This window comes from Orcinus orca, chromosome 6, assembly GCF_937001465.1.
Source record: "Orcinus orca chromosome 6, mOrcOrc1.1, whole genome shotgun sequence".
In the NCBI taxonomy this organism is placed as follows: Eukaryota; Metazoa; Chordata; class Mammalia; order Artiodactyla; family Delphinidae; genus Orcinus; species Orcinus orca.
In genome coordinates, this window is record NC_064564.1 from 112,634,554 (window position 1) to 112,659,461 (window position 24,908).

A 24,908-nucleotide genomic window follows, 5' to 3' on the forward strand; every position below is an offset into this window, starting at 1 on the left:
CACCCGCCAGGGGCTGCCCTTCCCTTACACCTCGAGGAGGCCGCCTTAGTGGGAGGAAGTCGATTCCCATCTTGACACAAACAGAAGGAAACAAAGGCCCTCTCATCCCCTCCAGCCCCTCCCTCCCCGCCTGGCAGAGCCCAGTGTCGGCTGTGGGCACCCGACAGTTGGTGGCTTGTTCTGGGAGCCCAGACCCAGGAGTGCCTGCTCTCTGGGAACACAGACCCAAGCTGGGGCAGGTGGAGAAGGGGTGCCAAGGCCCCCCTGCAGGGGGACCGGCCCACCCACACCTGCCCTGCGCCACTTCCACTCTCATTGGTCTCCAGAGGCTGGCGTCCTGCACCAGGCCCTTCCACGGCCAAGGCCACACCCCAGGCCAACGGAGCCATGCAGGATGGAAAGGAAGGACCAGCCTCCTTAGACTGCTCACCCGCTCCACTTCGCCCATCCTCCTGCCCCAGAGAGCCCTGGCTTGGGAGCCAGACAGACACAGGACAAACCCCAGCTCCGTGGCTCGGTGCCTCACTCCGTATTCTCCTCCGTGCACTGGGGATAATCAGCTTCTCCCTCACGCTGGGCACAGAGGCGGCTGACCTGTGACGGTGATTTTGTAAACACCAACCTCCATCCCGCTCACACCCAACCCCCGTGCCTACTGACTTCTCAGCAACAACCTTCACCTGCGTGCTCTTCTTTTCTTCCTTGCCACGCCCACTGGAGCTTGAGTCCTCTTAGCCTGGGGCCTGGCCATCTGTCAAAACTGCCCCCAGGCCGTGGTGCCCCTCAACACACGCCTGCTCTCCGCCCACAGTGCAGAGCGCTGAGGCTGGACCGGGCGCCTAGGGCACTCTGCCACGGCACCCTCACGCTGGTGGGTGCCCACCACAGGCCCAGACCCCTGTTTGAGAGCCCACCACCAACTTTCCCTGTAGCACCCAGACTAGAGTTAGACCCTGAGATCCCAGGCAGAACTACTGGCTGCCTGAGCCCCTCCTCCACGACCAGCCTGACAGCCAGCATCACCACCCAGCCCCTCCCACCAGCCACCAAGAGGTAGGGCGCTGGGGACAGCCTGAAATCCACGTCAGTCAGCTCAGGATCAACCAAAATGGGAGCTGGGGGCAGCATCAAGGACGAGTGAGGGTCTCCGGGGCTCCACCGTGCTGGCTGAGAAAGGTTTTGTGTTGCCCTCATTCATTCATTCATTCATCAACCACGGGGCACTGGGCATTCAGGAGTGAGTTAGACAAACCCACTCCCTGTTGTCTAATGAGGGAGACAGACTGTCAACAAAACCTACAATGGGGCTGGGAGCAGCAGAAGAACCCAGAGGAGGGGCAGCTAACCCAGCCTGCAGCGTCGGGGAAGGCTTCCAGAAGGAGGCGGCACCCGAGACATGAAGGGGTGCTGGCAAGGTGAAGGAGGAGGTTTGGGCAGGGAGAGCATGCCAAGCAGAAAACACAGGAAATGCACAGATTCAGACAGGCGAGAAAATATTCATCTGTTCCACAAACACCTGAGTACCTTCCTGTGTCGAGAAGGGCACTTCCACAGAACAGTGTAGTGTCAAGGTTCTAGAATTTGATCTCAGTTCAAATACTAACCCCACTGCTCACTGACTGTAGGACTCTGGACATGTGGCTTAATTCTCTCTGAACTTCAGTTTCCTGGGCCGTAAAAATGGGAGTAACAGTGGTACCCGCCCCACCGCATCGGGTTGTCATAAGGATTCAATGAAATGAGTAAAGCCACAGAGCCCGAGCAGATGGGGGCTTGTATCATCAATGGTGATGCCTGAGTAACTGAAAGCAGTTCCACCTGCCCGAGTGTCGGTGGCCGGGGGATGAGTTGCCAGGTGGGCAGTGGGGTCTTTCACAAGCTCAGGGGTCCCACAGTGTGTCCACCCGTGCTACTGGCAATTTTCTGTGATGCGTTTCGTGCCATGAAATGGGGACCAGAAAAGTGGAATCAAAGCAGCAGCTACCCGGTCGCTCTGCAGGCCATGCAGAGGACGGGGAGGTAACACGCTTGGGGTCCGGTCTTCCTGGGCCCTTGTCCCTCAGAGGTTAACTATTCAGAAAGGAGAAGTGGACGGAGAAACACCAACGAAGATTCAGAAAGCAAACACCCAACAAACCATAAGCCACCAGACCTCAGTGGACCACAGCTCCCTCCGCTCCACGGCCCTGCAGCTGGGCAAACTCCTCGTCTCTCTGAACCTGCACTTCCCACAGGTAGCCTCACAGGGTGGACAAGGCCAAGGGCGAGGCTAGATGGGAAAGTGCTTTGAACTCCACCAGGGCGGGACCACAGTGTCTTGCTTTCCTGGTATCTTGTGTTTATACCTCTCTCTCTTTTTTTTCTTGTCTTATTGAATTGACTAAGACGTCCAGATCAATGCTAATGAAAATACCTCTATGGTTTCAACATCAAGTTTGCTCAGGCTTGCTCAGTATGTGACGAATGATGCTGTAAAGGGCTGAGTACCAGGTAAGGACTGTTAAGGGGAAAAAGGGAGGACCTAGCTCAACTCCCAAAACAAAAGAGTTGGATAATTCTCAGGAAAAGAGATGCCGTGGAAAGCCAGACATAGCCAGACCCTGGCCGAAATGGAGGCTGTTCTCGAGTGACCCACCCACGGCAGACAGGACTCCAGAAGGGGCTTTCCATCTCAGGTGCCCAGTGGTGGGACAGGTGGCCCCTATAGAGTAGGGAGCTCCCTGTCACTGGAGGTATACAAGCAGAAGCTGGACGGCCAATTGGCAAGGAGGCTATGGAGAAGATTCTGTCCCAGGAGAGAGGTTAGCAGTAACAACACAAACAGACAGGGACTTCCCTGGAGGTCCAGTGATGGGAGACTCCACACTTCCACTGCAGGGGGCACAGGTTTGATCCCTGGTCGGGGAACCAAGATCCCACGTGCCACGAGGCTGGGCCAAAAAAAAAAAAAGATAAAACAGACAGACCCAGCTCTGCTACTGACCATGAACTTCCCAAGCCTCAGTTTCTTTATACATAAAATGGGGGTAAAAATAGCATACACCTCAAAGAGTTGTTGTGAGGACCAAATAAGAGAATGTGTGAGGAGTGTCTGGCGCTCTGCCTGACTGTCGGTAAGCGCCCGATAACGTCAGCTGCCATTCTAATAAGAATCAATCACTAGTGCCAGTTACTCTGGCCAAAGCCTAATGGAAAAAAGGCTGGGGGCCCCCCTGGTGGCGCAGTGGCTAGGAATCTGCCTGCCAATGCAGGGGACATAGGTTCGAGCCCTTGCCTGGGAAGATCCCACATGCCGCGGAGCAACTAAGCCCGTGCGCCACAACTACTGAGCCGGAGCACCTAGAGCCCGTGCTCCACAGCGGGAGAAGCCCACGCAACGCAATGAAGAGTGGCCCCCGCTCACCCAACTAGAGGAAGCCTGTGCTCAGCAACAAAGACCCAACGTAGCCAAAAATAAATAAAATAAAATAAATAAATTTAAAAAAAAAAAGAAAAAAGGCTAAACACAGACACACAAATCCCGCACATTTCATTAGCCGAATGTCCTCTGACACCATCCTTTTCACTAAGTCCAAGTCAGCCTCCTTCCCAAGCTGCTGCCTCCCCCGTCCATCCCCCTGCCCATCTGTCTATCTATCTTCCTATCTATCGCTCTATCCCTCCCTCCCCCCCCCCTCTCCATCTCTCCCTCTCTCTCTCTCTCTCTCTCTCTCTCTCTCTCTCTCTCTCACACACACACACACACACACACACACACACACAGCTGGCTCCCTGGGTCCAGAGGGAAGTGGGGTGGGAGCAGGGAGAGGGCTCAAGGCAGGGAGGGAGCAGCAAAAGGAGACCAGCCCAGGAAGGGAGGGAGAAGGAAGATGAGCCACGATGAAAATTCACTCATGTGCTCGCTGCTGGGCCAAAAGGAAACCCAATCCCAGGCTGGAATGCCAGGGACCCTCGGCACGGAGAGGCTTCATGCAGATAGAAGATGGAAAGTTTATCCAAATAACAAGACTCCAGCGGGCTGCCCTCCTGAGCCAGCAAAGGACACAGGCCCTGCCCCACCCCGGGGTCACCAGCTGCGTGTCTCCTCGGGCTCCAGCAGGCCCAGAAGGGAGGGTACAAGGGCAAATCCCCTGGGAGGCCCTGCCAGCTTCACATTCCTTGTTCCAGGTGCCTGCATGCCCCCCACCTGTGCATCATGGGAAACTCTGCTCTCGGCCAACAGGCCCACGTTCTGTGTCTGCTTCTCCGGGGGTCAGTTGAGGGCGAGTGGGGACGGGCTCACCGTCTCCCCTGGCAGTGGTAACAGATTCCAAGCCCAGATTTCCAGGCGGTGATGCAGGGTTAAGAGTGCAGGGGCCTGGGATTTCCCTGGCGGTCCAGTGGTTAAGGCACTGCGCTGCCAACGCAGGGGGAATGGGTTCAATCCCTGGTTGGGGAACTAAGATCCCACATGCCACGTGGTGCGGCCAAAAGATTAAAAAAAAAAAAAAAGCCCTGGGGCCTGAGTCTGGGCACCTGACCGTGACTGGGTGACCCTGGGCAAGTTCCTCACTCTCTCAGGCTCTCCAGCACGTCTGTCCAGTGAAGGGGCTGGACTCCATTGGGCTGGACCCTCAAGCCCTTCCTCAGACTGTGACTGTCCCTGACAGCCACACACCCCCATTCAGGGCAGAACCCCGTTAGTCATCACCATAACTTTGCTTTCACAATTAACTGGTGTCTGTTTCCCCCACGAGGACAGGGACCCCGTCTGTCCCACTCATGACCTATCCCCAGCACCAAGCACAGCACGAGAACATAAAACCTGTCCCCGGCTGTGAGATTACACCAGAGCCCTTGACTCGGTCTCCCAGGCATCTTACGACACAGGAAAAGGCTGGGGTTTTCCAGAAAAGCCAGCTCAGGCCTGGGGACAGACCCTTCCCAGCCCCGGAGGCAGTGTTTGCCAGGGGCTCTCCAATCCCAGTAGAGCGCTTCCTATACAGGTGGGGCCTCGCACCTGGAGCCGGCCAGGCCAGCCCAAGGTCGCACCTCAGCAGCAGAAAAGGTCACCACCCCATCAGGCAAACCGAGCTGTCACCTAAGCTCGGATCCTCAGCTTCCTCTTCTGGCAGATTCTGTCAAATGATACAGCACCTGCAAAGGGCCTGGGAAACTGGAGCTGAGCAGGCCCTGCACTTGAGCCTGGGGTGAGGTGAAGGGACGGAGGCGGGTGTGTCTGCGGGACTCTCACCTGGGGCCGGCAGGTCACCCTGCTTCTGTGTCCCCCATTAGAGGAAGATCCCAGCCCCACGGCGGGGTGGGGGACAGATGTACCAGCACTTTGAAAAACAACCACCGAAGGGTAGTGCACACGAGGGGCACTGCAGCCATGGCCAGCGAGAACCACGGCAAAACCAATTTCTGGGCAATTCTGGTTCCCCCAGATACCTGCACTCTCTCGGCTCTGGGGCTCTGCAGAGCTGCCCCTCTACCTATGGCTCTCCTTTCTTCATGCCTTGGGTCTCACCTAGACATCCCCTTCCCCAACAAGCCTTCCCTGACCCTCCAAGTCTGGGTCACTGCCGCTCCCTTGGCTCCCAGAGACGCCCTCGCTCCCCACCTCGGCGGATGTTCCATGCTGGGTCCTTCCTCCCAGAAAGGGGTCCTTGGGAGGATGAGGACCATGGTTGCCTCCCCATCCGGCACCCCCAGCCCCACACACGACCTGGCACTGAGCAGCCTCTCAAACAATGCTGGGATTGATGGATTAATCCCATGGAAGTGATTAAGGCTGTCCAACAGAGCACTGCCTGCAACAACGAAAAACAGAGACAACCCAAGTGCCCAGCGATAGGCGTTGGGCTGAGCAAGTTAAAAGGCAGGCTACTGCGGCCATGATGGAATATTCTGCAGCCATTCTACATGCTTCAGGGGGACGACCAGGATGCAGATGCCCACAGCCCGCTGCAGATTTTCATCTTCTTCCTGTTACTTCTCTTTACTTTCTAATTTTTCTTTGATATTAGATATTGCTTGTGTAATGACAACAACCATAAAAGGAGGGGCTCTGAGGAAGCTCAGAGTTGAAAGGTGCAGCCTCCAGGGCCTGAGGAGGTGACCTTTGTTGGATGCTGGCAGGTGGGAGCCATTGTGGGTCTGAGGGGGAGGTCAGAGCTCACTACCAAGACCTGACTTAATAGCATCCTGTCGCTCGAGTCCAGCCTGCCAGGGCTCCTCTGGGAGGGAAGCCCTGACCTTGGCGGGGGCGCCGGACCCCAAGGGCAGAAACTCTCAGCTCTGAGGGTTCACTTCGTGCCAGGCGCCAGGCATGGCTTCCGTCATGAAGCTCACAACACTGCGAGGCGGTTACGCCATCCCCACTTTACACGTGGGGAAACAGAGACACAGAGAGCTGAGGCCACAAGGCAGAGGGGGAGCCCTGAGCACTGCAGAAAGGGGGCCCCGAGCCCAGCCTTCCGCCTCACACACCTTCAGCAGCCGACGTCCAGCTCTAAGCACCCAGCGGGCCTGCGCATCACACGGGGGCCTGGGCCATGTCCTGGCCGGAGCAGTGAGTGGGGTGTCTAAGGGCTGGAGGACTGGTGGGTCACAGACCCGCCCAGCTGGATGAGAACAGCACGCTCCTCTCGCCCCACTGTTCCCACCACGCCCACCTGCACTGCCTGGCGCAGAGAGACTCCACGCTGGAGAAGCAAGCCCCCACTTCCCGGTGTGAACCCCCTGAGTCCCATCCATCCACCCACCCCCCGGCAAAATCTCTACTGACATGTTGATCAATTTCCTTCTATATTTTTTCTACACCTGCACAGACATACATACTTGCCGACGTACAGCACATCTTCACTTTCAATGGCTATGCAGTCCCCCAGGCTGGTGGTCACTGTCCTAAAAGCCAGATGACATCCCAAGCCCTGGGAGGGCCCAGCAACAGGACCCTGGCCTGTCACAGCACCCCTCCTGGACGGACCCGTTTTCCTGACCAGGAACTGAGACACCAAGAGGGGAAGGGACTTGGGCCACTTGGAGGACTCTGGGAGAGTCCCTGGGCCATCAGGAGCCCGTTTCCTCATGTGACAGGAGGGCAAATAACAGGCATCGCTGAGAGATCGGGCGGCCGAGCTCCTCCCGGGCCTGGTGCAGGGCCCACATGGGCGAGCTCTCTCGGAGCGAGGTCATTTCATCACGATGTGCCCTCTGATAATTAGTTAATTAATGGTTGGCCGGAACCACTTGTTCAGCGCATCCCTCCGGCCAAGCCTTGAGCTCTACATGGGCAGGGCCTGGGCCAGCTTGGTTTGGGTGCCATGCTCACAGTGGGCGCTCAGTCAAGGTGTGCCCCTGCGCCGGATGCACAGTGAGTCAGTCGGGGTGCCAGGACCCAGGTGTCCCATCCCCAGCCTGTCACACCAGGGCTTAGTCCCAGAGGCCCAGCGCCCAGAGAGGTCGGGAGCCAGGGGGAGGGTCGGCCCACCCAAGATCAAGTCCCTGGGCCCTGCCTCTCCCAGCCTCACCCTTGGGGCTCAAGGACAAGAACAAAAGACTCAAAGCCAGTGAGTCAGACTGAGAGGAATACACGCCAGGAGAGAGGAAGCTGCGTGTGCGCGGCTGCACGCACGCCAGGCCTGTGGTCTCAGACCAAGGTGGGGGGCAAACACTCCTTCCAGACGGGCAGAGGGGAAGTCAGAACCAGCCAGGGCCGTGCCCCTGCCCACGTCTGCCCCACCCCTCCATACCCCCCAGCGCCCTCTCTGCACCCACCAGACCCTGCATCCAAATAGCTTCAGGTCCCTGTGCTGCGAGATGGAAACCTTGCAGGACATTTACTCGTTCATTCACTGCTAAGGAATTAATTTAAAGTAACAAATTTTAATTATAGCTATTGATTATTGAGCATTTACTATGCCCGGCACTGCGTTAAATGTGCATAAATGTAACTGATAAACGCACATAATGCAATTTAACCTTTACATGAAAAGCATATCCCATGTAATGAGGGAAGTAGTATTGTTATCATACCCATTTTACAGCTGGTGAAACCAAGGCCTCAAGAACCACAGTAACTGTCCTAGGGGCACCTGGCTAGTAGCCAGTGGAGCTAGCTCTGTCCCTCGAGGCCACACTGTCTGCCTCGTACTGCTCATATCATGGACAAGAACCTAGGACCACAGCCACATGAGGCACCTGGAGGAGGGCCCAACCCAGCCTGCCACGAGTGGGTCCAGGGAACAGCACTCCTGGCTGCAGGCTTAGTCCGTGGGTCCTGCAAGGCCTCTCGGGGCCTAGAACTTGGCCCAGAGGACCCCCAAGAGGCTCTCGCCCAAATCTTTCATTGAACCCCGGTGGAAAATGAGGCCCAGCGTGGAGGCTAGGCCGAGCTCCCCTCCACGGCGCTGGACTCTCAGAAGCCACAAGGGGGACTCGGGAAGAGGGGGGGGAGTCGCGGGGCTCTGCCCCTAATCACGCAGGAAGTCTGCTGAGCCCCACCCTGGGGGGCTCCAGGCCTGACTGCGGCCCGGCCCCCAGCCTGCAGGGCTGGCCCCAGAAGCACCTCCTCTCAGATTCTGCCACAATTTCAACAGGAAAACAGGAAAGCTGAGCTGGGTGGCCTGCTACAGCCCGACTCGGAGTGGAGGTTTGTCTCCCAGGAGCAGGCAGGCCTGAGAAAGTAACACTTCTGCCCCGAGAAAGGGGCCTCACCTCTGGCCACAAAGACTCAGGTCAGCGTGAGAGAAAGGGCTCGCTGTGTTCAGCCACTCAGCCCAAATCGTGTCCCACCCCGTGCCCCCCGGCCACCCTCCTTGAGAGATGGAATCGCCCCCATTTTCGAGACGGGGGAACTGAGGCCCAGAGAGGGGAAGCCCCCTGCCCAAAGCCCCCCAGTGAGCCGTGACTGTGCTGAGCAGAGCCCGGAGGGCTGCCCTCGGCCGGGCTGAGCAGTGGTCGTCCTGGGGGATCAGGCCTCTCCCCGCTCCTTTTCCTGGCAGCCTGAAACATGGCAGTGGGGGTGGAGGGGAAGGTCGCTTCGCTTTTTTTTAATCCTCCACAACACCTAGCTGTCTGCATGTGGACAGGCCTGGGCTGTCTCCTCAGACACAGGCCTGTCTGTGAGGCCAGCACAGGGCCGCTTCTCTCATAAGAGGGTTTGTTTGTTTACTCAGTTTTCAAAATTATAACCTTCACAGCCCCACCCGGGCCCATCCCTCCTTCCTGACCAGGCTTCGCTGTCTGGGGTGTCCAGGAATGGAAAGGGCCCCGGGTTCCCGTCCCAGGTCTGCAGCCTCTGAGACCCTGGGAATGTCCTTTCCTCTTTCTGGGCCTCAGTTTACTCACGAAATGGAGGAGGGGATTGGTCAGATGACTGCGAAGCGTCCTTCCTGGCAAGCAGGGAGGTCTGGGCCAGAAAAGGAAAGCAGCCACGGCCCATCAGCGAGCTCCAAACTCAGGGCAAGGGGGATCTGCGGCCTGAGCAGGCCAGGCCGCGAGCGAACCTTCCATGCTAACCGCAGCTCCGCAGCCCAGCGGGGCCCAGACTCCCCAAAGCTTCAGCCCTGTTCTCTTTTCTCCCCTTCCCACTCCTCTCCAGCGAACACTTCCAAAAAAACAAACAAAAAACAAAAACAGTAACAGAACTGCAATTGTCAGCCCACTCCCCTCTGGAGGTCCCATCACTCCTAAAATCCCTGGCGGGCAACTGACACTGCTCCCCCAAGGACTCCCCCAAGGACTCACTGCTCCCCCAAGGACTCAGCTAAATGGAACTGCCACTTACCCAGCGGGTTCCATGTGCCAGGAGCAACTGCCTCCCAGAATCTTCACATGCCCCAGAGGCAGGGATCACCTTCCCGTTTTACTGAAGGCGGAGAGTAACTTGCCCAAGGCCACAGGGCCTTTGCTGGCAGAAGCCAGTTGCCTCCTGGTCAAGGCCAGACATGCTGCCCCTTGAGTTGGGCTGACCAGATTTAAAACCAATATGCACTTCAGAAAACATAAAGATCCACTGCCTTTGTAACACAAACCACATTGCGTTCAGCTTCATGGAAGCGTCTTGGATGGCATGAGTCCCGTGAGATCAGGGCTCGCGTCACAGCTTCATCCCCACCACCCAGCTCAGGCCCAGCACAAGACAGTTTTCAGAGTGGGCTCTCTCCCTCCACAACAAGATGGCATCACACAATAAATAATTGCTGGGGCTTCCCTGGTGGCGCAGTGGTTGAGAGTCTGCCTGCCGATGCAGGGGACATGGGTTCGTGCCCCGGTCCGGGAAGATCCCACATGCCGCGGAGCGGCTGGGCCCGTGAGCCATGGCTGCTGAGCCTGCGCATCCGAAGCCTGTGCTCCGCCACGGGAGAGGCCACAGCAGTGAGAGGCCCACGTACCACAAAATAAATAAATAAATAATTGCTGGGCACCTGCTCTGTGCTTTCAACACAGCCCAAAGCCTACAGGCTCCCAAGAGGTCAGAGCCAGGAGGGTACTAGAGATTGTGCTAGTGCCCCATTGCACAGATTGGCAAACCAGGGCCAGAGAGGAAGAAGGGCTTGCCAGAGGTCACCTGGCACCAGCCCTGAGACTCTTGCCTCCCAGGCTGCACCCATAAATGGCTCCCAGCAGGTGGGAAGGATTAGAGGCAGGTAAATAAAGCACAAGAGGGTGAGTAGCTTCCTGCCCAAGGGACTCCTCTTCTAGAAGATTCTGGTTTCACAAACTTGGCTGGACACAAACAGCTCTGTCAGGCGTGGGGAGGAAGGACAGCAGCTGCGGCTGGCTTGGCCACAGATGTGTGGGTGGGAAAGTGGGGTTCACAGTTTCCAAACCACAATTCATTTTTCCTCTGCCCCTCCTGGGTGCCTGGTTACCCACTGGAGCCCCTGGCCCTGCAGGTGGGCCCTGCACCCTGGCCCATGCCCTGCACTTTTGTTCCCGAGAGGAAGGACTCCCTCGGCCAGTGTCCTATCGAGGATGATGTGCAATGACTGGTCATCACAGGAGCCAGCACTTCCCACATAATCTCGCTGATCCCTCACAATAACCGAGCGCATCTGGGCTACCTTAGGCCCACTTTACAGATGAGGAACCTGAGGCCAGGCGAAGGGGCAGTTGAGACAAGATCTCGAAGCCGGGTCCCCAGAACCCAGGCCCTCCCTCTTTCCACTCTGCCCCTGGAAGCAAAGGTTCTCATACTCAGAGCTGCTGCGGAAGGGAGTGAGTCTCCTGTCATCGAAGGAATGGGAGCAGGGGGAGCTAGGACCCCTGGCTACCTCAATAAAACAGCCTATGGGGGGTCCATCAATCCCGCAGGGCCAAGAACAGGCACCAGATCTTCCCGACCTCACACATCACCATCACCAAGGCCTGGTTGCTCCATCACCCCTACACACACACACACACACACACACACACACACACACACACACGTCCCCTGACTGTACCCCATCCGCACTGGTTTGGGCCCCTCTCACCACGGGGCTCCCCTCTCACCCACCCTCCTAGGCCTCCCCAGGACACTCAGGACAAAGTCCCCTCTTCTCTAGGGCCAGCCTATGTGGCTCTCTCCTCTTCACCCCATCCCCCCCTCACCCACTGGGCCAGTTCCCCTCTCACACTTTCCTGCTGAAGATCTCCCCCCCACACCCCTGCCTTGAGAACACTCCTCACCCTGAAGAGGGACAGCCAGCCAGGCAGCGCCACATGGGCAGGGGCTGCGTCAGAGTTCGGGCATCAGTGTGTCCCTGGTGTCTAGCACAGTGCCTGGCACACAGTAGGAGCTCAGTAACTATTGACTGAATGAATAAAAGAATGACCAAGTGTGTCTGGGGCAAGAGCTCATCACATGCCTGTGGGCTCTCACAGGCATGCAGACGGCGACCCTCTCCCTCAACTTCTTACATCCAAACCCACCCAGCCCTGCCTTTAGAAGGTACCTAAGACCACTAGGAAGAGGTTTTCAGAGACAGAGAACTCCCATAAGTAGATACTGGTCTTAGGGGGTCACAGATGGGAAGAAAAGGCACGGAGAGGCATAGCCATTGGTTCAGAGTCACACAGCAAAAAGTCAACAGGACCAGGCTCGAGACCCAGATCAAGCAAATAATTCTGGACACGTGGCCAGGCAAGGGGGGGTGTGTTCCTATCTGTCTTTTGCCCCTTCATTCCTGGGCCCTGCCCAACATCGGACACAGAGTAGGTAATGCCGTTGACTGACTCTCCTGTGTGACCACAGCCCGTCTCACCACCCTCCAGGTGCCTGCTGACCGCTGCAGATGTCCAGGGCCACAGGCTGGTGCTCCTCAACCTGGGGCATGCCAACTTCCTGGAACACATGGCAGGGGTCTGGGTGTCTGAGGCTACAGGACAGACCTGGCCCATCTCCCTCCAGGTAGTGTCCTGGAGCTATCACGCGCTGTGTTCTCACCACTCACCAGCCCCGTGCTGCACCGTGCAGGGGCTGTCACTCCTGATTCTACGCCCTGAGAAGCCAGCACTCTCATCCTCTTTAACGGAAGGAAGACACTGAGGCTCAGAGAGGGTGGCCAAGCTGTCCTCAAACACCATCGAGTGGCAAAGCTCGGGCTCGCACCCAAGCAGCTGAGCGCACAGCCTCGCCCAGACCTCTGGACTCCCTGCTTCCTTCTAACTTACCATCCACTGTGTCACCAGGCTGGTCCCTTCACCTCTGTGGGCCAGAGGTAGCACATCTCCAAACCGAGATGGTTCCCAGGGGTGGAACCAGCTGCCCCGGAGAGATGGGCACTTCCTGTTCTTCCAGTTTTAAAATCTGGGAGATCAGAAGATTGCAGTGTTCCATGACTCAGGCCCTAAGATTCTATCAGAAGAGGGGCATGGCTCTGCTCCACCCTCGAGGGTTTTAAACTTAGGCATCTGCCTTCATGTTTCCTTCAAACTCTGCCCAGCACCTTCGACAGAAAACCCTTCTTCCTCAGGGAGGGAAGTCGGTGGGGGTGGGGCAGGGGAAGGAAAAGCAGCTCAGGAATTTCTGTGACCGACCGCAGGAGGATGCTACGAGGAGACCGGGGCTGGAGTGAGTCACGAGCTCTGCCTGCGGAGGAGGACGGGGCGCCGGCAGGAGGGCAGGACTGGCCAAAGGCAGACTTGAGTCCAGCCGAGTAAAGACGGGAGGACAGATGTGTGCAACCCGGTCTCTGACACATGCCGCTCTTCCCACTCGGCCCCTGCCACTAACCTGCTCAGCCCCCGCACCCCTAACCACTGGCCTGTAAAATGCTGGGGAGGGAGGTGGAGGGTGCAGATGCAGAGAAACAAAGGAAGGCTTGGCACAGAGTAAGTGCTCCGTTAAGCGATGGCTAATCTTACAGGTTCAGAGCCGGGAGCAGTGCACTCCATCAACTACCATCCTCAGGCAGGAGACAAATCAGTGGACTCCCTGCAGGCTGCAGGCTGGGGAAGCGGCAGGACCTACGTGGTCACACCCAGACGCCACGGGCATCAGTCCGTGTCCCCAGCTCACCGGCAGCTCCTTTGAGCAGGCTCCCAAAGAAAGATGCTCAGAGGTGTCCGGGCCTCCCGGGAACGGGCCTTCCTTGAAATGCCCAGGTTGGTGGAAGCAGGCTGGGGGGTGGGGAGGGGGCGTAGGGCAAGAGGATGAGTCTGTCTTCAGCAGGGAAGCTGACAAGAGCGGGAAAGGAAACAAACACAGTGACTCAGTTTGCCCCTGAAAACCACCTCTTTGGTCACAGTGGAGCATGGCAACGTCCTACATTAGGGGAAAGGCTAAGAAAAACGTCTGCATGGACGGCCTCAGGTGGAACAGATGTAGCTTTGGAGGACGCTTCCAGGGAGGGTCTGATGACCTGGGAGCGGTGTTTACTATGAATCGTTTAGTGCAAGGAGCGAGGCACAAACTGAGTCATGGCCTCAGCGACGTGTGAAACACAGAAGGGAAATACCACGAAAGAACAAAGTTACTGCAGGATGGTGGTGAGTGACTCCTAACCCTCGCTCCTCAGGCGGCAGGAAGGGAGGCCCATGGCCCAGTTTGGGTTTAGAAAGGTCTCTTTGGCAGCGTGTGTGGGAAGGATGGAGGGGTGAGATGGGAGGCAGCTCTGAGCAGGCGAGGCCGGAGCTCAGGCCCCAGCAGTGGGAAAGGAACAGACAAGTGGAGGCTGGATGGAGGGGGAGGGCAGGGTCAACGCCAACAAAAGCACGTTATGTAAGACGACACAAGAGCAGGGCAGAATCCCCAGACGCTTTACCCCCAGGGGCTGACCCAGACCTTGGCTAAGGGCAGCAGCGAAGGGGGTGGTGGTGGAGCACTGCTTCCGGCCAGCCTGGGCTCCCTGAAAAGCCCACGGCTGCATCCAGGAAGCCACGCACCTGGGTGGGGGGGTGGCCAAATGCAGACCCCTCCACCCCTAAACTCCTGGGACCTTCAACCACTGCCCGAACGAGGAAAGGCAGTTTTTTAAAATCAACTTGGAGGAAACATATTAATTATTCTGTTCAATAAATTAAAAAGATACCCCCTTTTTCATATCTGATTGTCAAAAGGGGTGATAATACTTGGTACTGAAGTACCACATGCTGTCAGGAGGCAGCGTCAAATGTTTACAGCCTTTTCAGAGGCTCTGTGTCAACACATCAAAACGTGACCCAGGAGTTCCATTTTGAGGCCGCTCTGACACCGGAACCTGGTGCAGGATATGTGCAAGGAGGTTCAGGCAGCACCGTGATTACTAGCAAAACACTGGAAACAACCCAACGTCGGTTAACAGGGGTCTGGGTAAATAAACCTTGCCACGCACAGAAAGAAACCCACCCACAGAAGAAGGCAGACTCACGTGTTCTGACATGGAAGGGTATCCACAATATACTGAGCGAAACAAGTCAAACCACAGAAACATATAATTGCACCTCTTTTTATAAACAGAGTTAAATGTGTATGTACACAGATGGGCGTTTGGAAACAGTGACACACCAATCTTGAGGGATTTCTTCTGGGCAGTGGGATTGAAGGGAGGGAAGATGGAAGAGCTCTGCTTTTTTCATTTTCCACTCCCACATTGCTTGCGTGTGTGTTACTTTTGCAATCAGACGACATTAGCAGTGTTGCCTAGAGTTGGGAAGGACTGAGGGGGAAGCGGGGGTGACTACTAATGGGTGGAGAGTTTCTCTGATGGGTGACGTAATGTTCTAAAATCGATTGTGGGGAAGGTTGCACAACTGTGTGAATATACAAAAAAACCATTGAATGGTACACTTTAAGTGGGTGAATTGGCTGGCAGGTGAATTGCATTTCAATAAAGTTGGTATTTAAAAAAAGAATTAGCAAGGGGACAGGTGAGGCCCGCAGAAGGGAGGAGCACAGGCCCTAGCAAACTTCTGTACTAGCGCTCTCGGGTAATAAACCTTAAGGGCACTGTGTGTATGTGTGTGTGCCGGCGGGGGGCGGTTCCTTGGCCCCCACAATTTCATCTTGATCAACAGAATTTCTGGAGCAATGATTGAGTCTTTCAAGTCCGTCCTTGAGGCAGAGCCCCCATCCCCCTGACCCACACCAAGCAGGGCCAGGTTTCCTGCTAAGGGCACGGCACCCAGCCCCTACTTGCATACCTTGAGCAACAGTGAGCTCACTCCCTCACCTGCTCCATCTTGGTTTACGTGGCTCAGACCATATGCAAAGAACCCCTCTTACAGCACTGATAGAAGCCAGTGGGCGCTTCCACTCTTGTTCTTGTCCTGGCCTCTGTGCCAGGTAGAAGGTGTGAGTTGGCCTAACCCTACCCCCCACCTCTCCACGTCTTAGTTCTTTCCTCGTCATATGGGTCCTCCCCTCACTGCTCTCTGGACCCACTCCAGATAGCCCACAGCCATCTCACACATATGCCAACACAGAAGGTAATCAAGGTTTCTAAAAACCCAGGTGGATTCTTGCATCCCAGAAACCAGCATCAACCCTGACCCCAGGGACTGGACAAACCTCAGAGAAACAGGACCTAAACCACAGCTACAGTTGCTTGCTTCAAACTCCAAACACCTGGCCACTCTCAAGAACAGAGAGTAAAGAACAATCTCAATAATAATGGCAGTTGTTTGCTAAGTACTTACTATGCCCCAAGCACTGGGCCAGGTTTCATTATTCCCATTCTACAGATAAGAACACTTGAGATTCAGATTCTGGCCCAAGGTCATGCCAGTTAACATGCTGTGGAGTCAGTGTTGGGACCTTGAGGGGCTCAAATCTGAGGAGATTTGTGGGGAAACTTGAGATGGTTAGGCCCTCAGAGCTGGAAGGGACTATGGCCCGCAGGGAAGACACCCTTTCAGTCACAGTGAGAAACAGACTGAAGAGAGTTAAGTAAGCAGCTGCCTTAGGTTACGCAGGCCTCCTGGCTCCCAGGCCAGGGTTCTTCCTCCACACAAACTCCCTCATGAAAGAAGGAAGAGAATCATCCTGCCGCTAGCCCCACGGGGCCGCTGGTGTGAGAACAAGCCCCTGCTTGCCAGGAGCTTTGAAATCTCAGGATGAAAGACGCCGTGATGGCAAAACAGCACCATGGCAGGAGCGCGCCTGACCCCTGCCAGGACTTGCAGGCTGGCACTCACCTGCTCACCTCCTCAAGGCGGGTGCAAATCCCGGGAAGCCACTGGCCAAGCCACAGAACCCAACCAGGAACAGGCCTCGGAGCTCAGAGCACAGCTGACTTCGCTATGGGGCGGCCCTGGGTCCCTGGGTCGGAAGGGCTCTGGAATTTTAATTGTCCTGCGGGAAAGTGCTAGCTGCTCTAGCTGCTCCGTGGGTGGGGTGAGGACAAGCGAGGATCACTGGAGGGGGCAAAGCACACCCCCATTCCCCACAACAGAGATATCCAAGGCAGCTCCCTTCTGTGGGAGGGGGCTGGAGGCTCGCTGGTTTCCTCCCCTCCCACTCGGTACTGCAGGAGCCCCCTCAGGTGAGCCTGGACCAGGAATTTGAGGCATTTAAGGAGGGTTATTAATAGCACTGAAGTGTTGAGAAGAAAGAGGCCAGCAGGCTCTGAGTGCGCACAGCCCTCTTCCACCAACTTGGCATCCACAAAACAAACCCAGCCCTGTCCAGGAGAGGACACTTCACCTTCTGTGGCCTCAGTCTCCTCTCCTGTGAAGTGGCAGTTCTCAGCCCAGGAGGCGGGAAGAGGGGGAGAGCCAGAGCTGGGTGTGGAGGGAGGAAAAACCCCACCAAAGGCGGCGCAGCACACCCCAACCAGGCCGGGTGAGGGGCCCCAACAGGAGGTCGTGAATGGATGGACTGTTACAGAGGCCCAGGAGGCTGCCACCAACAGGGAGGGGACAGGAAGACTCCGCCCAGGCCTTCCTCCTCCCAGAGTCCAGGCCTGTCCTACAAGCAAGTATTCCAGGACTTAACCCCCTGCTGGTCTGACGCTGGAGAGGGTCTGACTCATTTCTTCATCACCCTCACCACTGGCCCCGGGCCCAGGCCTGGCACAAAGGGGAATTTCAGGTCGTGAGCCCAGAACCACAGTCACAGGACAAACCTTTGTGCCCAGCTGGGGTGGGAACCCGGCATTAAGGGACCCCTGGTTTCTGTTCTCCAGGGGTCTGAGTGGCAGAACTCAGCTTCTGAAACTCTAGAGAACTGCAGGACACATCACGATAAGTGTAGGCGGACACTGTGCTCTGGGTCCACCAGACAGAGAAAGGCAGATTCAACCAAGAGGAACGGCCTCCTCTTTCCATAGGCTTCCCCCTCCATCCTACATGGACCAGCACCCCATGCACTGGGGTCTCCTCTATGCCAGGCTGTGCTAAGCAAGCTATGTGAATTAGCTCACTTAAGTCTATTAATAAGGAAGAAATCATTCACCCCATTTCGAAGAGAAGAAAACTGTGAGGGGCCAGGACATTAGGAGACTTGTCCAAGATCTCATGGCTGGGAAACAGATGCTGGGGTTCCACCCAGGCAGCCTCACACAGAACTGAGTTTCCCAGGCAGCCAGAGGGTCTCACCCTCTCTCTCCACTCTCTGAGTTTTGGGGAGGAGGAACCCAGGACCCTGCTGCAGTCCCTGGGCTCCCCCAGGGAGGGGGGAGGAGGCAGCTGCCCTTCTGAGAAGTGGCCACTGTGCAGAGACGGCTGAAGGAGGGGGCTGAGGAGGCTGGGCTCCGGCCCTGACCAGCCCCCTAAACAAGCTGGCAGCAGAAGCACCCTGCTGTGCCGGAGTCCGAGGACAGGGATTCTGACCCACCGCTCCTGTGTATCCCATGTATCCTAAGCCCACTCCCCAGGCTCAGTCTCAGGCCTTGATGGGCCAATCCCCTAGAAGCCTCGGCCACGTGTACTGGGGCTGGGGCCAGGGCGAGTGGGGGACTGGGACAGCTAGGGAAGGTCAGGACACGCTGGCCGAGTGGGCCTGGACCGCTTCCGGGCGGGGATACCCAAGGTTAAGGGGAGGCTGCGACCCCTCCCATAGCTCGACTGCGGTAGTGTGTTGGGGGATCCGACGAGACCCGGCTCCAAGGGGTGGGTGGGAGTTCGAGTCCCCCCAGGAGGGGGAAGGGCGGCCTCAGAAGGGGCCGGGAAGGGGCGCTCAGACGTAGAAGAAACAAGCTTGGACAACAGTCTTGGTCCCCCAGCCACTCCCGCCCTGCCCGGGGCCTGACTCTCCCGAGACCCCAGCAGGCTGGCCGGGATGGGGGCGTGGCCGGGGGCTCCCCGCCGGACCCCCTGCGCGCGCTGCGCTGCGCGGGACTCACCTGCGATGTGCTGGCGCCTGGCGTCGTCCAGGTGCGTGGACAGCACGTCCCCCATGGTGCGTAAAAGCCGCGGCCCGATCCGGCCGCCGCCTGCCGCTGCCCGCGCTGCTCAGACGGGCGCCACTGGCGCCATGGAGCCGACCAGCCGTGCTCCCGCCGCTCCTGCCGCCCCTGGCTGCGGCCTCGCCCGGCTCGCGCTTCGGCTCCAGCAGCGTCAGTCCGCGGACCGCCTCCGCCTCGCGCCCCAGCCCGTGGCCCAGCAGCCCTACCGCGCCCGCCCCGCCCCGCAAGGCCACGCCCCCGGAGCTGAGCCCCGCCCCCTCGTCGGTGGCTGGCAGGCTGGCGGGCTGGAGGGCTGGCGGGCTGGCGGGCTGGCTGGCGGGCGGGGCAGGGGGCCGGGGATGCCGGGACCGCCCGCAAGACGGAAACAAAGAGAAGGTCGGAGAAAGGGAGACCGAGGAGAGACGCAGAGGGAGGCGCACCGGACCGTGATCAAAACGAAGAAAGAGATGGGGCTGGTGGGGGCGTCGGAAAGAACGGGAGTGTCTGGGGGGGCTCCAGCCTGAGTGTCACCCCCTCCCCGACCCTCTTGGGAAGAGAATCACGCCGAGGAGGACGTAGGGGACCGGTAGGCGACGCCTAGGCGCACTCCTCCCGCCCCTGCTCCCCCTGCCCCCAGCCCCGCCCGCCGCCGCCAGCCCTCAGGAAGTTCCCTGGCCTTGATCCGACCTGCCCCAGAAGGTGTGCCCTCCTGTCTTGCACAATAGTGCAGGGAAAAGGGAGGTGGCAGGCAAGGCTCCGGCCCAAAGGCACCCCTGGTCCCGGTGCCAGGCGGACATTCTTCAGGCTCGGCATATGGGTACTTCAGTTGGGAAGTGGTTTGTGAGACAGGGCAAGTCAGAAATAGAAAAAAAAAAAGTACTTTACAGTTTGTAAAAGACTCAGATTCAAAACCCACGGACCAGCATGGACTTTGGGTACCGGGCCTGCGGGGCTGGGCATTGATTGGGTCACGTGTAGCAGGGGAATGTGTTTCACTTCTACCCACACTATCCCCCAAGCCGGTAGGGGAGACAGGTTAACTCCTGGGATCCCCAAATCATGGACTGGGGTAGCAGAGGTCATCCTTTGGCCGCTGATGCTCAGACCTCCTGTACTGCATAGCAAGAGTGACCCAGTTTCTGCTTGCTTACTCCAGTGACTGAGTACTTAACTTGTCAGCGTGCCCCACCCTGTAATTGGACAGCTCTTATTGTAAGTGTGACATAGGCAGAAAATGATGGTAATAAAAATTAACTTTACTGAGCACGGGTGCTTCAGTCCTGTCAACGCCACAGAAGGTAAGTTTGAAGTTGACTAATGTGATCCAGGCCAGTGGCCTGTTAGGAACCGGGCCACACAGCAGGACGTGAGGGGCGGGGGAGCGAACGAAGCTTCATCTGCTGCTCCCCGTCACTCGCATTACTTCCTGAACCATCACTGCCATTACCACCTGAACCATCGCACCACCCTGCCAAGTCCGTGGAAAAATTGTCTTCCATGAAACCGGTCCCTGGTGCCAAAAATGTTGGGGACCGCTGATCTAGGCACTGTTCATGTGTTCAGTGATACATGCCTGCTCGCTAGGCCCTCTGCAAGACGCTGGGGATGAAAAGAGAGGATGCAAGTTGTCCTACCTGCTCTGGGACCCAGGACAAGTGGCATTATTGTGAACCTCAGTTTCCTCATCCGTCAACTGAGGATAATGATGCTTTGTTGTGAGGATTAAATGAGATAGCAGAGTGATTAGCACAGCACCTGGCACAGGATGGGTCATCTCAGTAGACAGAACCCACCATTCTACTATTCATTACAGTCCCTGCCCTCGAGAGCATAGAGAAACTGGAGGAAGGAACAGAACATTCTGTCTTGAGGAAAATCACAGAAGGAGTAGTGCCAGAACTACAAGTTGGAAAAACCAGAATTTTGACAGCAGATACTGAGGAACAGCATTCCAGGGAGTGGGGAAAGCACAGGCAGAGGCACAGGCTTTGAAGAGCAGAATGTGTTCACGCAGCAGAGAACTATCAGGTGGAGTTGAAGTCCAGCTGGCAGAGATTATTAGTTTCCTTCTACAGACAGAAACTGAGGCCCAGAGAGGGAAAGTGACTTGCCAAGGTCACACAGCAAGGTGGAGGCAGAACCCAGCCAGAGGCCAAGTCAGCTGACACCCAGCGTCTGGTTCTCTTTGAGCCACCAGTGGTGCCGCTAGCCTTATTTCCTTTTTCCCATGGCCCAAACTATAGGGACTGGAAAAGCCTGCTCTGCTCTGGGAGGTGGGTAGATGGAGGTAGCTGACATCTGAACACCGCAGGGCATCGCCTCAGCTGGCCTGGAGGCCTGGGCCATTTGGGGTAGAGGTGGGGCCACAAGCGAGCCTTTTGCCAGCCTCCCTGGTGCACACAGGCCTGTGAGCCTGGAGCACCCACACACTTCCCAGCGTGCCAGGCCCCTAGCCCAGAGGGCTCTCCCTCTTGGCTTTGAAGACCCTCTGTCACATGTCACCACCTAGCCTTTCTGAGCACCCATGGCCTCACATGTGAGACAAACAAGATCATAGTGGTGGAAAGGCATTGTAAACATGTGAATAGCTCTCCCCAGACCTTAGGGCCAGTCCTCTCTAATTCAAGATTAGTTCAATTCACACACATAAAAATGTAGCAGGGTAGAGGGGAATTGACTGCAAAAAAACTCAGGGCCAAAATTTTGAAATGAATGGAAATGGTCTTTGCCTTGACGGTTACACAGGTGTACATATTTGTCAAAACTCATCAAACTATACAACTTAAAGGGGGTGCATTTGATTGTATGTAAATTCTACTTCAATAAAGTTGATTTAAAAATGAGAAACAGGGGGGCTTCCCTGGTGGCGCAGTGGTTGAGAATCTGCCTGCCAATGCAGGGGACATGGGTTCGAGCCCTGGTCTGGGAAGATCCCACATGCTGCGGAGCAACTAGGCCCGTGAGCCACAATTACTGAGCCTGCGCATCTGGACCTTGTGCTCCACAAGAGAGGCCGCAAGGCCACGATAGTGAGAGGCCCGCGCACGGCGATGAAGAGTGGCCCCCGCTTGCCACAACTAGGGAAAGCCCTCGCACAGAAACGAAGACCCAACACAGCCAAAAATAAATAAATTAATTAATAAACTCCTACCCCCAACATCTTCTTTAAAAAAAAAAAAAGAAAAACAGGGACTTCCCTGGTGATGCAGTGGTGGGGAGTCCGCCTGCCAATGCAGGGGACATGGGTACAAGCCCTGGTCCGGGAAGGTCCCACATGCCACAGAGCAACTAAGCCCATGCACCACAACTACTGAAGCCCGCGCGCCTAGAGCCAGTGCTCCACAACAAGAGAAGCCTGCGCATCGCACCGAAGAGTAGCCCCCGCTCGCCGCAACTAGAGAAAGCCCGCACACAGCAACAAAGACCCAACGCAGCCAAAACATAAATAAATAAAAATTTTTAAAAATAATAAAAACATAAAAATGAAAAACGGAGTTCCCTGGTGCCCTAGTGGTTAGGATTCCGGGCTTTCACTGCCTGTGGCCCTGGTCGAGGAACTGAGATCCTGCAAGCCGCACAGCAGGGCCAAAAAAATTAAATAAATTTTAAAAATAAAAATGAAAAACAAATATACGGAGCACCTGCTACGTCAGGCGCTATTGTAGGTGTTGGGGGTACATCAGTAAACAAGATAGTTAAGATCCCTGTGCTCACAGAGCTGGAGGGAGAAAGATAATAAACAAGATGGCTTCAGGGAGTGCTAAGCATTAAGATGATATAATAGGACCAGGGGATGGAGTGACAGGTGTGGGGGGTGCCACCTAGGAAGGTGATCTGGGAGGGCCTCTCGGAGGAGGTGACACTTTGAGACCTGACTGGCAAGAAGTCTGCTCCGTGAAGACCCAGGTATAGCTACCATTTATGGAGTGGGTACCACACCCAGGTATCACACCAGACGTTCCCCGCCTCATCTCACAGGGTCCTCGCAACTACTTTGTTGGAAGAATCACCAACTGTGAGGATTTTTAAAAGATGGTATTCCATTGTATGCACTTAGCAATCCTTATTTAAACACTAGATAGATAGGTGGGCATGGAGAAGTCATGCCAGGTAAAGGTGACAGTGTGAGAAAAGGCAAGGGTGACGAGTCCTTATGGGGCCCAGGGCCTGAGGGCTATTCCCAGACTCCTGCAGGGAAGAAGAGAGAGGGTCCTCTGCCATGGATGGGTGGGACGAGATGGGAGTCTCCCCAAGCATCCAGAACATGGGGTTTTTAACTTTATTCTGGGAAGATCGTAAAATTCTTTAAAAGTTCTCAACTCGGGGCTTCCCTGGTGGTGCAGTGGTTGAGAGTCCACCTGCCTATGCAGGGGACACAGGTTCGTGCCCCGGTCCGGGAAGATCCCACATGCCGCAGAGCGGCTGGGCTCGTGAGCCATGGCCGCTGAGCCTGCGCGTCCGGAGCCTGTGCTCCGCAACGGGAGAGGCCACAACAGTGAGAGGCCCGCATACCGCAAAAAAAAAAAAAAAAAAAGTTCTCAACTCTCCACTATAAGGTAATAAATCAGGCCAGGCCAGTTATGATCTTTGGGTGGGGGAAGAATTATTTCTTTTTTAAAGGAAAGAAAAATGATTATAGTCATCAGCACCATATGAGGAAGAGGAAAGGGTCCCAGGAAGTTAGACATCAGGAGAGTTTCTCAACTCTAAAAGGTTGGGAACCCCTGCCCTTATACTTGAGGCTGTTTCAGTGTTCAGTTTTTAGTTTTGAATAAGGAATCTTTTCATACGTTCTTTGGCTATTTGTGGGTGGTTATTATTATTCATATCCTCTGCTTTTCTATTGGAAGGTCTATCTTTTTTCTTATTAACTTTTAAGAGCTCTTTCTATAGGAAGGATTTCTCAACTCTGCAAGGCAGGGGCAGGTTGTGGGGGGGGCGGTGTCTCTGCTCTTCTTCTAGGGCTCTGGGTGCCATCTCTATCCACCAGGCTCTCCCACACCCTTTCTTTGGCCCAGGCCCCAGAACCTGGTGGAAGATAACAGGCATGTGGACAAAGGATAGGAATGGTCCAGATCTGGAGCAGAGAGGGAAAGTTCCCCCCCACCCCCACCCCCGCCCCGGCCAACACGCTGGGCCTGCCTTCCCCCCCACCACGCCGCCCCCACCCCCCACCACCCCCCGCCAGGCCAAGGATGCCACCTACAGACCCTGATTCATCAGTCCTTCAGGAAGTGGCTTCTGCCAAGCTGCCTCCCTGCAGGGCTGCCCCACCCCATCCCACCCTAAAGCACATTTAGAAACAAGAACCCAAAGTTGAAGAATAAGAATACTTTACTTTGAAAGGGAGAGTCCAGAAGATCAGAGCCAGAGTTTGGACAAAGGCCTGGAGAAGGGAAGGGATTTGCCCCAGAACATATAGCTGGGCCCAGGCCAGGCTCCTTCCTGGTCTTGTAAGAAGGGGGAGGTCCCTTCCTTGCCCTGTTAGTCCCTCTCCCTCCCAGCTGGCTCTGAGCCCCAACTCTTCCCTCCCCACAAACCTGTCGGACCTGAAATAGCCCAGGAGAAAAAAAACAAACACCTCTGGTAAACAACAGGGAGTGTGAGTGAATCAGGATCTTGTTTTTAAGGAATATCATGTGTCCACCACTGTTTATCCAGTTGGCATGGCCCGTTGTTCGTTGTTCGGAAGGGACCCTGGCACCCCGCCCAGACCTCCCCTCTTTATTAACTGTTGGGTGATGGAAGGAGATGCAGCTCGCAGTCCGTTCCATCTGTCACCTGGCCTCCGGCAGCTAAAGTGCTTTCTTGCTCCTCTGGTGGCCAGCTCCCCCGCCACACCCAAGTCCAGGCCCCCGTGACTACCAACCTGGTTGAATGCCCAGCCCTTTCGGCCTCCTTGCCTCCAGCCTCCCATTTGTTCCTTGCTGGGCAGCCAGCTGGATTCGAAAACACAAAGATGACCATGCCATTCCCTTGCTTCAGATCTTTTGTGTCTGGGACTTCCCTGGCGGTCCAGTGGCTAAGACTCCACGCTTCCACTGCAAGGGGCGCAGGTTCGATCCCCGTTCGGGGAACTAAGATCCCGCTCCTGCAAGCCGCGCGGCCAAAAATAAAACCTGTGGCTCCCACTGT

The 24,908-nt window shown here is 56.3% G+C and overlaps 1 protein-coding gene across 5 annotated transcripts in view; it reads right to left on the bottom strand.

Moving 5' to 3' along the window:
- Positions 1–19,002, bottom strand: part of NIBAN2 (niban apoptosis regulator 2) — a 53,084-nt gene extending 34,082 nt beyond the window's left edge. Inside the window, exons 1-3 of one of the 5 annotated variants that reach the window (XM_033427156.2) lie at positions 18,732–18,988; positions 681–2,930; positions 431–594 (exon numbers count right to left, since the gene is read on the bottom strand). In XM_033427156.2, coding sequence (XP_033283047.2) covers positions 431–594; positions 681–751 — 235 coding nt within the window. In that variant the 5' untranslated portion in view covers positions 752–2,930; positions 18,732–18,988. The other 4 variants (XM_033427157.2, XM_004269194.4, XM_033427158.2 and 1 more) reach the window with 4 other exon arrangements.
- Positions 19,003–24,908: the final 5,906 nt, after the last annotated feature.